Source organism: Chenopodium album, chromosome 14, assembly GCF_948465745.1.
Source record: "Chenopodium album chromosome 14, dcCheAlbu1.1, whole genome shotgun sequence".
In the NCBI taxonomy this organism is placed as follows: domain Eukaryota; kingdom Viridiplantae; phylum Streptophyta; class Magnoliopsida; order Caryophyllales; family Amaranthaceae; genus Chenopodium; species Chenopodium album.
Window position 1 is genome coordinate 53,750,493 of NC_137847.1, and position 12,922 is coordinate 53,763,414.

Below are 12,922 nucleotides of genomic sequence, written 5' to 3' on the forward strand. Positions count from 1 at the left end.
CAAAGGATCTCCATCATCATCTAAAACCTACAAAATTTTAAAAAATTATAAGCTGTTCAATAAGAAATTACAAAGAACAGAGGTTCAAAATTACCTCAACAATTAATTTTTGGACAGTAGCTCTGGCTTCGTCTTTGTATTTATCTACTTTATTTTTCCAACCCTTAGCTTTATTACATGCTTTCTCAACAGTACTCTTTGGCCTGTAGTTCCTCTCACCCTTCTTCCTAGCTATTTTTGGATTGTTTATGAACCCTTCTTCATCACCATCTTCTTTAGCTTCTTCACCAACTTCAACCTCATCAATATGAATTGGACCCATAACACTTTCCACCTTTTCACGTAGCATTTGAAAAGTATACTCAACTTCGTTTCTTGCTAAAAGATCATCATGACATGATGTCACTAACTGAACATACTTCCTAACCATTTGAACTCTCCAAACAGCAGAAGGGACAACTTTAACATCTTCACATGGCTCTTCATCAGAAACATGACTACACATAGCCTTCTTAGTCCACCTCTTCACTATATACTGTTCTGGTATTTTTTGAACACAGTGAATATTATATATACGAAGAGAGTGTCCACATAACAACCCCATCTCACTCCAATACTTACAAGTGCAATTGATGTTAAAGGTGAATTTCTCATAAGTAACTTCATGCCTTATAATGTCCTTATTTGGCCTCCAAACATAATAACAAATAGTCTCATCATCTTCATGCTTTCGCTCTTAACAACATGAAATACCTTTTGCAAATTGATCCTCAAATACCACATACACAGAAATAGTATAAATCTCCCTAGCGTGTTTGAGCAAACTAACATTAGCTACTGCAAGATGACGGTTATCCCTCAGAAAACGGAAATCTTGCTTACTTTCTTTACTCCTCCATTCTGATATAACATCAAGAAAAGTACTATAAAAGTCACTCAAACCATCTGTTTTATTCAATCTATTAGAAACAGAATGATTTGTTGTTTCACTCCTTTGGGATGACAATACTCCACCCGAAAAATAATCCTTTGAATAAGCAGGGCACCATTTCTCTTTGATATCATACAAGTGATTTAACCAATCATTTTCTGAACACTTGTATTTTGTCATCATTCTATTAAAAACAAAAAACAAGATACCAATAAACAAAATAATAATATACAAGTTCAAAAAAAAAACAGCAAAGTTCAAAATATATTACATACAGTTCATATATACTTGTTAAACAAAAATAGTAAACAGATTGAAATTAAATAATTATTAATTCATATATAAACAAAGGTTCAAATCCTAAAAAAATAAATTCAAATAATTAACAGTAATGTTCAAAACGAAATAACTCATGTTAAATTCAATAAAATTAAGTCCACAAATACGTAAATATCTGAGTTCAAATTAAGACATAAGAAGTTCAAAATATAAAATAAATAGTTCAAAGAAAATTAAAGAAAGCTTACCTTGGCCAGTAATGTTCAAATTCAGCAGGACTTTCACAGTACTTGAGCAAATAATCAAATACTTCTGGAAACCCTTTCAATATTCCGAGCCCTCCTATATTGGTCTTTGAATTCTCACCGAGGTGCCAAGTGCACAAACGGTGCCGAGTACTTGAAAAAATTTCTCGTATTGCTGCAGCAATTGAAGGGGCTTGATCAGTCATTAAGGTTATGGGGTGTCGACATTCTCCCATAGATCTCATAAAGATCTCATAAAAGCCTCAAACAACCATACAAAACTGCTGGTCTTTTCATCAAGAACAAAACCCATTCCAAACATCACATTATTACAATGATGATTCATACCAACAAAAGGGGCACAAATCATGCCATATTTGTTGGTTCTATAGGTAGTATCGAAAACCATCAAATCACCAAAAGCTTCATAATCCCTTCGCATTCTTCCATCCCTCCAAAATACACTACAAAGCGCATGATTTCCATCAACCTCAAACTCATAATAAAAGTCACTCTCTTTGGCTTGTCTTGCAGCAAATGACTTGATCAAAGCATTACAATCACCACCTTCTAATCTGCCAGCTTTTTCAGTAGCTAAAGCATTGTAAACATCAGTAACAGTGTAGCATAGATTAGGAGATCCACCAACTTCTTTCCTCAAAGCACGAAGAGAATCCGTAACCCTAACACCACTAGCCTTCATAGTACTTATGAACTTCAAATGCTCACCTTGCATTTTCCTTTGAGACCTAAGGAGATGTCTTTTCTCAACAGGTATCATAGCATGATTGTGATCCATATTGTGTTTAACAGCAGTCCAAACACCTTTCTCATCAATAACAAAATCAATATAGGCTTCACAACAAGTACGATAATCCAACTTAGAATACTTCTTAGGCACCTTAGAAGAAGTATCCTTCAAACCAGCATTTGAACACACATAATTTCTGCCTCTCCAAACACTAGAATTACCAACATATCGAACTTTCCCTTTCCTAATACTAAATCCATGCTGAAATGCATAATCATTGTACATTTCATATGCCTCCGCATCACTTTTGACTTGTTTCCACTGCAATTCAGACTTTTCACTTTCCTTATAAACAACTTCATACTTATAAACTGCAATAAACAAACAAAATGCATAACCAACATTATTATAGTTCAAATATAAAAGAACATAGTTCAAATAACAGAATTAGATTGTTCAAATAAAAGAATAGCATGTTCATAATTACTTGTACAATTCTATATTAAAAAATATAGAGAATCAAAGGTTCAATAAAATGAAATAAAGGTTCAAAAATAACATGACAGTGTTCATAAGATAGTTAAATTACGAAAAAAACGACTAATACAAATTATAAACAAATAATATTCATAAAATTCATCAAAATATGATAAAATTAATCACAAATTAATAAATTCCAGAAGATAATTTAATTAGTCGATCAATTATGCAATGTACAAAAGCACATTAAAATTCATAAATCAGCAATCAAATTCAAAACACTTTGAACAACACATACGTATATCTAACAAATTCTGGACATAAATTGTTCAGCAAGAAATTAAAAGAGGCGAAAGTTCAAAATCAAGAATTAATGAATAAATTAATCAACAAATGATCAAAATCATCACAAATTACTAAAATACTATTGCAGAATCATATTAATCACAATCTAATAAAAAATTACAGAAGATTAAAAATAATCTCATCTCCATTATAAGTAATAATTAAAAACCTAATTATACAATGAATTGTTCAAAAATCAAATTGAAAAAACCTAATTAACAAAAATAATCGAATTCAGAAATCTTACCTCCACTCTCAAGAATTTCAAGAACGAAAATCAAATCCATGGCAAAAACAAGATTGAAGAACAGAGCAATCAACAATGGTGAGAAAAGCACTGAATAAATCGAATCGAGAAAGTAATATGAGAGAAAAAATTGATGAGAGAAAACTAGAGGAGAGAGAAAATCAACGAAAGAATATTTTCGAATGATATTTGAAAAGGAAAAATGGAGAAATAAGGAAGGAATTGAAAAGAACGCTCGAAAGACGTTGCAAAATAAGGAAAGAACAGCTAGGTAAGCAGAAGCTACGTGGCAGAAGCTAATTGGTGGTGCACGTAGTTCTGTGTGCACAAGGGTGCATATTATAATTTGCGCTTCGGGTCCACAATAAGTTTATTGTGGACCGGGTCCACTCAAGATGGATTATATGAAAAGGAACTTTATTTGCAATTTATCCATTATTTAATTGGAACTTTGATTATAGTTGATTATATTGTACGTATGCATTTGAAGTATTTTCACAATTTCAGTATACTCCAATAATCTGTTTTTAGATGATAAATTGATGGTTAAATGGGTCGATCATGGCTACTAGAGTCCTGCTAGCTTGCTAAATGTCGAAATTGATTATTGTTTTCAATATAAGACGTAAGAGGAAAGAAAGTGTTTAATTTGTTTAACTACAAAAATCAAGCATAATTGGTTAAGACTCATATAAGTTTAGTTATGAATACTTAATCAACTAAAAAATCGCTTATGGATAAATCATAAATGGATGACTATAATTATTTTGATTGAGCTACTGATTTCATTTCATTTTCTTTTGTTAGAATTGCCGCTTGTTATCAAACAATTTGTAAATGAATAATGGTTGATCCCCTCCGCAATTATTAGTTTATTACACTGTCTTATGGAAATTATAAGAATCGAAGAAATAGTCGAGCTTGTGTTTAGTTTCGGTCACAACACAAATTACATGAACATACAACATTTACTTATTGCTTGTCTTACTCATGTTGCAATTACTTATTGCTTTCTTTTATCAAGTTATTAGAGACAATTTTTCAACCCTTAGCTTATATAGGTTGTATTTCTCAAGCAATGACACGGAAGCTGATGGACAGCGAAAGCCATGGTATTTCAAGCAAGATGATGATGCCCTTTACTTAAAGATGGATTCGCCTAGAGTGAGAAAAAAAGACCCCAAGATTAGTGTGGAGGGCAGCACTCTGACAATGAAGGGAGTGAGGAAATTGGACCCTCACTTTAGAGATGAGGAGAAATGTCCGAATACCTACGTTGTTGTGAATCTTAGGTCTTTGACTGTAGTGTTTCTCTTGTGGTTGTGAATATGGGTTCTAGATATGCGTTGTTGCTCGACAAAGTTGTGTGTGCTTGTGAATTTGGAGTAGTTCGAAACTTAAGATATACAAAGTGCTCTGAATTTTCCATTGCATACTAATGGTTTTATTTGGATATTTTGTTACAAAAATATCGCATATGAAACTCAAGATATACAAAGTACTCATCTAGCTATATTATACATGTCTAAAAAATGAACTTGAATTGTCAGTAGTATACATATTCTTGATAAATAGGACTTTTTTTTTTTTAATGGAAGATAAATATTACGTAAGAACTTGTTTCCTAGATGGTTTTAAAACTTTGTATAAAATATACAAGAAACATTTCCATACATGTATAAATTGAAAACGGATTTCGAGCTTACACTAAATATCGACTGAAACTTTAATTAGATATAATTGCTAGCTAGTTATTTATCGTATCACAAATAGTACATCGTTGGCTTAGGTGGTTCCATGATCTCTACTGTGCCTTCAAGCATTTTAGCCACCTTTCCCATAGACGGTCTCGCCTCGGGTTTCTCTTGAACACACCATAAAGCCGTTTTCACCATTCGATCGATCAATTGAAAGTGCACCTTATCATCGTAAGAGTGTTTTATTTGACGGTCCAATATTTCCTCCATATTTCCTTCTTCGATTGCCATTTCGAATGCCCACTTGGGAAAATACCATTCATGACTATAGATATTATCGACGGAAGGCCCTTGAATCATGTTTCTTTTCCCGGTTACAATTTCTAGTAATACCATTCCGAAACTGTAAACATCAACCTTTGAGGTGACACTCGTACCAAGACGGTTATACCATTCAGGCGCTAAGTAGCCTCGTGTGCCACGGACTCTTGACATAGTCACTAGTTCCTCCTTCTTCTTAAGCTTTGATAGGCCAAAATCAGCAACCTTTGGGCAAAAATCATCCCCTAAGAGTATGTTCTCAGGCTTGATGTCGCAATGTAACACCCACTCCAAACACTCTTCATGTAAGTATGCAATAGCCCTTGCCACCCCAATGGCAATCCTATACCTGATATTCCAATCGAGCATGAGCCTTTGCTCAAGGCTCGACGTCGAATCAATCTCATGGTCGTTATTCCCATCATTCCTCCCATTATGGTTCGATCTAAAGAGAAATTTAGCCAGTGACCCATTTGGGACATGTTCAAAGACCAAAATCCTTCGGCCCTTTTCGTTACAAAAGCCCCATAAACGAACCAAATTGAGATGGTGCATACGTGCTATGATAGTCACCTCGGCCCAAAACTCCGAATCGCCACCCTTGACATTTTTCAAGCACTTAACAGCCACCGGACGACCATCTTGCAACTTCCCTATGTAAACATCACTAAAGCCACCCTTTCCTATAACATTTTCCTCGAAGAAATCTTTTGTTGCTGATTTAATCTCAGCATAAGTAAACCTTTTGGGCCCAGTTGTTGGAAGTAGCCCAAGCCTAAGTGTTTGGGCCATATCTCTATACTTCACATACCTCTTCAAAAAGGCCCAAAATAAGAGCACTCCACTAGCAATCTCAGAAGTGAAAATGATACTTACCATTATGATATTCAAAGTTGTGTTGTTGGACTCTCTAGACGGGTTCGGTAAACTAATACGGGTCGGGCATGTGGTGTTGAGTAACTCCGACATACCCGTGAAATTACTTTTATCGGGTTCGGAGTTGGACACCCTAAGCATTTCCGTATCGGGGAACTAATAGCCATTCAATAACTTGTCAAGTTGGAGTACGCAATAGCCCGACCCATCATACTTAAACCCAAACCCGAGGCATTTGTGATTATCTAAACACATGGAAGAAAAATTAGTAAAGCTAAATGTCATTAAATTTGTTTGATTCGACCCACCCGAATAGTGAACATAATCAAGACGCAAAAATTTGCTTCTCTCAAGATCAAGGTTGGGAGTCTTGATCACACACGAGTCTGAAGTAGGGCTTCTCATATACCCGGGTGGGCATACACATTCGTAACCCGATAAAGTTGACCCATCACCATAACAAATATAACCCGGTCCACATAAACCGTGTACTTGACAAATCTCTAGCAATGCCTCCCAAACAGGGATCCATATCCCCTTTTTCGGGCTAAAAGTAAGGATCCGAAGGTTCCCATCATTTCCTAATGTGAGCATCCGAATTCGATTCTTCCCAAAATCCGCCGAGTAAATCGGGTTTCCATCTGTTACAACCCGCCCATCAAACCCAAAACTCAAAAGCCGATTTGTAAGAGACCAATAACTATCCGACCCATTAAAAACCAAGTTTTTCAACCCGGTAAGACTAAACTTCCCATTTTTAGATTTTAAAACAATACTTGTATTTAGCGTTTGATTAGGAAGAAAAGTATCAGTTGGGTAATCAAAACTCTGCCAAGAACCAAACACCAAATTCCCATCATCCCTGAGAAACAATCCGGTGGAGTTCGAGTTCACCGAAGTTGGGGTTGACCAGATTGTGGGCCTAGAAGAGCCGTTGGTTAGCCGAAGCTGACCATTAGAAGTGATGATCAAGGAAGCCGTTGCTTGAACAGGGATACCCCAGTTGGCAGACCAAACTATGGTTTGATCAGATATGTTGTGGTACCAAATTGAAAATGTGTTAGATTTTGGGAAAACTCCACAAGATTGGAGTGTGTACCATTGATTCATTATATAGAGTTTACAATCGCTAGGCCTAATCACGTTAGGAAACCTAGTACGATAAGGATATAAAATATACATTAAATCTATCCTAATCTGCGACAAATATTATCCTAAATATAATATCTATCACACCCCCGCAGTCGTAGCAGGAGGAGGTCGTACGCTAAGACTGGATCTGAAATCCAGAAATAACTCTCGTGGTAGGCCTTTAGTGAAAATGTCCGCAAACTGATATCTAGAAGGAACATGGAGAACCCGAACTTGCTCCAAAGCAACCTTTTCTCGAACAAAATGAATATCCATCTCCACATGTTTGGTGCGTTGGTGTTGTACCGGGTTGCCAGAAAGGTAGATAGCACTAACATTATCACAATAAACAATAGTAGCCTGCCGTAGAGGACAATGTAACTCAAGTAAAAGATTACGAAGCCAACACGCCTCAGAGACAACATTTGCGACACCTCGATATTCAGCTTCTGCACTCGACTTAGACAAGGTATGTTGACGCTTAGATGACCAAGACACGAGGTTGTCCCCAAGAAAACAACAATAGCCCGAAGTGGAACGCCGGGTATCGGGACAACCTCCCCAGTCAGCGTCAGTGTAAGTAATCAAGCGATGAGAAGCAGTAGGATATAAATGTAAGCCGTGATCAATGGTACCCTGAACATAACGCAGAATGCGTTTCAATGCCTCATAATGAGGTTCCCGGGGATCATGCATAAAAAGACACACCTGTTGTACCGCATAAGAGATATCTGGCCTGGTAAAAGTGAGATACTGAAGAGCACCTGCTAAACTGCGATACAAAGTAGGATCCCGAAAAGGTGGTCCTGCAACTGCACTAAGTTTGGACTTAGTATCAACTGGAGTGGCTGCAGGTTTACAAGAGGCCATACCTGCACGCTCTAAAATCTCCTGTGCATACTTTTCCTGTGAAAGTAGCAAATAAGAAGATTTTCGGGTCACTGCAATCCCTAAAAAATAACTCAGAGGCCCCAAGTCAGACATAGGAAACTCAGTTTGCAACTGAGATATAATCCCTGTACGCAACCTGTCAGATGAGGTAGCTAAAATAATATCGTCAACATATAGAAGCAAATATGTCATATCATCACCCTGCCGGAAAGTAAAAAGAGAGTTGTCACTCTTAGCAATGACAAAACCCAATTTGATCAGAAAATTTGCAAAACGCTGGTACCAAGCTCTAGGAGCTTGTTTCAAACCATATAGAGCCTTTCGGAGTCGGCAAACATGAGAAGGAGCACTCCGATCGATAAATCCCGGGGGTTGATGCATGTAAACAGTTTCCTGCAAATCACCATGTAAAAAGGCATTTTTGACATCTAATTGATGTATCGACCACTTTTTAGCCATAGCTAAGCTGAGAACAGTGCGAATAGTGGCCGGTTTAACTACCGGACTGAACATCTCATCACAATCCACACCAATTTCCTACGACCTGCCATCACATACAAGACGAGCTTTGTGCCTTTCAAGGTCACCATTAGACTTGTACTTATGCTTAAAGAGCCACATACAGCTAACAATATTCACCCCCGCAGGCCTAGGCACCAATTCCCATGTCCCTGTTTTAATTAAAGCACTATACTCATCATTCATCGCCGCATTCCAATTATGGTCATTTAAAGCTTGTTTATAGGACTTTGGAAGGGGTGATTTATAATGATGGGGACCCGAAGGTTGAACGGTGAGGTTACAATATTTCGGGTTAGGCTTAAAAATACCCCGTTGACTACGGGTGACTTGGGGAGAAGGAGGTGGTGGCCGAGTTGGTTGTATGGGCGGTATGCCACGCAAGGGTGGCGGGGAATATGTTGTGGTTGACTGGGCCGGGGTGGTGGCCGAGAGATGGTGGGGCAGTGGGGTCCGCAAGGTGGCTGCGGCTGATGAGGAAGGGCCGCAAGTCCCTTGCGGACTATTCTGCTGTGCAGAATTGTGGGATGGTGAAGTTGGTGGGGTGTGGGCTTGATGTGCATTTGGGGTTGGGCTTGGATGCACGTGGGCCTTAGGGGATTGGATGCGTAAGAAATGGTGAGTCAAAAGTGGGGAATTCTCATCAAATCCCAAAAAGTCATACTCCTTTAAAGTGTAATGTTCCAAATTTTTAAAGGGAAAAGTAGACTCATCAAAGGTGACGTGACGTGAGATGATTATTTTGCGGGTTGCAAGGTCCAAACATTTATAGCCACGATGGTTGGAGGGGTACTCCAAAAATACGCAAGGAGTGGATCTAGGAGCAAGTTTATTAGGAGCAGTTGCCGAAAGATTAGGAAAACATAGACAACCAAAAACCCGTAAGTGGTCATATGATGGGTTTCTACGAAACAAAGCTTGATCCGGGGTCATTTGCTTAAGAGATTTGGTTGGTAGAATATTAAGAAGATATATGGCCGTCTCAAGAGCATGTGACCAATAAGAAGGGGGCAATGAGGCATGAAATAACAAGGTGCGCTTGACATTATTTATTGTTCGAATCATACGTTCGGCTTTCCCATTTTGTGATGATGTGTGGGGACAAGAAAATCGAAAAACCAAACCATTATCAACACAAAACTTTTTAAATGGATCATTGTCAAATTCTCGACCATGATCACTTTGAAAGGATTTAATAGGCCGTTCGAATTGTGTTTGCACATATTGTCTAAAATGAATGAAAGATTGGTAGGCTTTAGATTTATAAGCAAGGGGTATGGCCCACACATAATGAGTGAAATCATCGAGAAGTACTAAATAGTATTTGTGACCATTAATACTTCGAATAGGAGAAGTCCATAAATCGGCATGAATAATGTCAAAAGCAGTGAAAGTATTATTATTTGAATCATAAAAAGGTAGTCTAACATGTTTTCCTATTTGACAAGAATTGCAAAAAGAGGAATCATGTTCCTTATTACAAGAAATTAAATTATTGCTCCTAAGAAAACTTAAAGAAGAGGCTCCTGGATGTCCTAAACGATCATGCCATGGGGTGACTGCAGTGAGAGTAGTGGCTAGGCAAGTGCTTGGTGAGCTTGAGGTGACTGGATAGAGGTCTCCGGTGCTATTGCATCTCGTTATTACCCTCCCCGTGCGAAGATCCTTCACAGTAAAACCATTAGGGTCAAATTCTATAGACACCTTATTATCAGAAGTAAATTTACGGACAGAAATTAAATTTTTAATAATTTGAGGTGCAAGTAGAACATTTTTAAGGCTAAGGGAATTATTGTTAGGGAGGGTGGTATGACCATAACCCGTTATTGGAATGCGGTGACCATTACCTACTAAAATATGATTATGAGTGCTTAAATTAAAAAGGGGTAGAAGTGTACCGGTATTATTTGTCATATGAGACGTAGCTCCGGAGTCCATGTACCATCCGTTGTCCGGATTTGGGAGAGTCATGGAGGAATAAGCACTGTTAAACTCCGTTGGAGACATAGGAGGCCCGTAATTGGATGACCCCATTGTGTAAGCTTGTTGAGGTGGTCCACGATTAAAACTGGACCTTTGTTGGTACTGTCCAGACGTAGGGAAAGGTGCAGGGGGTATTGCCCAGCCGTGTGGCCAATAAGGCTGGTTGAAGTTGGGCCATTGAGGCTGATTGGCCCAATTTTGAACATTAGAAGGGGCCTGCGTGTTCTGCTGTTGAGGTTGACATCCTTGTTGTTGCGTGTTCTGCTGCTGCTGGCTAGGTGTGGCGCCGCGACCACGTCCCTTGCCACCATTCTTTCCGCCCCGACCGCGTCCTCTGCCACCACCGCCACCAGTGGCCGGTGCCCGTTGTTGTTGTTGTGTTGAATTTCCGGGAGGGGTTGAGGAAGATTGTTGAGCCACAAAAATAGAGGATTGCGTGCCTTTATCACTGGAGCACCTAGTTTCCTCGAGTAGTAGTCGGGATCGGGCAGATTCAAAGGACGGTAAAGGTTCCGTCTGAGCCAATATTGCCGCCACCGTGTCATAGTCCGTATTACGGAGACCTGCAATGAGGCGTAGAACAAGTTTTTGGTCCGAAATAGGTTGATCAACGTTTGCTAGTTGATCTTTCAAACTCCTAAGTTGCTTGCAATAGGAAGAAACATCAGAGAAAGCGGACAAGTGGAGATCATTGAACTGGTTTTCTAGGTAAAGGGCCCTGGTGGTTTTGTTGTCCTGGAAGATGTTCTTGAGTTTATCCCAAACCTGTTGTGCAGTGTCCCCTTTGCAAAGGATGGTGTCAAGAAGATCCGATGAAATAGTTCCGTATATCCATTGTCTTACGATCGCGTCGAGTCGTTTCCACAAAGTTTCAGAAATATCCGTAGGTTTTGTGGTCTTTGTATCGATGTGATCGAGTACATTATAAGCCTCAGCATGAGTGCAAAACAATTCCTCCCAGTTTGAGTATCTAACAGATTCCCGATCAAGAATTAGGGGAACACAATTCTTGATATTAGTGACGGAAAGTGTAGGGTGAAACTCAGTAGATGGAGGCGGAGTATCCTTCGTCATGATGTAGCAGACTAAGAATGGTAGCTGATTAATCAAATATTATCAAGTTGCCTAAAAGTAAAAGATAAAGTGATTTGCCTAAAAGTAATGCAGCAAGAGTACTGACTTGGTGGGCAAATCGTGGGAAGAAAAGAGAAATATAATGTGATTAATCAACTTAAAAAAAGGAACTATGAAGGGATTGAATAATAAAAAAATAAAAAATTGCGGAAGCTAGATCGAAAAACTAAGGCTGTGATACCATGTTAGATTTTGGGAAAACTCCTCAAGATTGGAGTGTGTACCATTGATTCATTATATAGAGTTTACAATCGCTAGGCCTAATCACGTTAGGAAACCTAGTACGATAAGGATATAAAATATACATTAAATCTATCCTAATCTGCGACAAATATTATCCTAAATATAATATCTATCAGAATGTATATAGGTTGGAAGAACCGGGGAAATGTCGAAAACCGGCTGCAAAAGCCGAGCTAGGGGAGAGAAGGGTTTGATTCTGAGAAGGATGCCGTGGGGAGTTTGAGATGGAGAAAGAGGAGATAGATTGAACAGAGGAAAATGAAAGCAGAGGAATTATTATGAAAATGAAAAAAGAGAGTGACATTTTAATGGAATATAATGGTAATTAGGAAAATGAGGAATTAATGAGATGATAGGATGAGATTGTGTTATTTTGTTTTATAGGCCACTGTGGAGATTTGTATTCTTTGGTTGAGGGAAAGAGTTGACTTCATTGACTTAAAAATAATTTGTGCATGAACCTTGAATGTGCGACGACTAGATTAGTACGTCGGAATTTGAGTTTGGGGATTAGATAGCGGGGTGAGTAATGCCTCCAATGTAAACATAATTATATACTGAGCTAGTTATAAGAAGTAAAAATTATCTTTTAAAAATTTGTTTAACATGGATAAACTATTGTTAGGCCAAATGGATCTTAATTACAAGATAGTACGTAGTATATTATGTACTTTACTATAGTTAAACAATAATTAAAAGGCCTATAACAATTATGATGCTTATATTTGATTATATTTTCAGATAATATAGTGCTCTCCTTCAAATATTTTGTGTACACCTAGACATTGTATGGTAATAGGTTTAAGGTATCCATTAATCAGTCTTAGAGTAACTTAAAACCTATTTGGA

At 38.0% G+C, this 12,922-nt stretch overlaps 1 protein-coding gene and 1 pseudogene across 1 annotated transcript; both read right to left on the bottom strand.

Moving 5' to 3' along the window:
- Positions 1-1,696: 1,696 nt before the first annotated feature.
- Positions 1,697-2,491, bottom strand: LOC145578381 (protein FAR1-RELATED SEQUENCE 5-like). The gene has a single exon (XM_081635709.1). It carries the CDS (start codon positions 2,489-2,491, stop codon positions 1,697-1,699), a length of 795 nt encoding a protein of 264 aa, XP_081491835.1.
- Positions 2,492-5,041: 2,550 nt separating this feature from the next.
- Positions 5,042-12,377, bottom strand: LOC145578382 (G-type lectin S-receptor-like serine/threonine-protein kinase At1g34300; annotated as a pseudogene).
- Between the last annotated feature and the right edge of the window lie 545 nt (positions 12,378-12,922).

Coding starts and splice junctions, on each gene's coding strand:
- LOC145578381 (XM_081635709.1), bottom strand. CDS start 2,491: ATGTACAATGATTATGCATTTCAGCATGGATTTAGTATTAGGAAAGGG.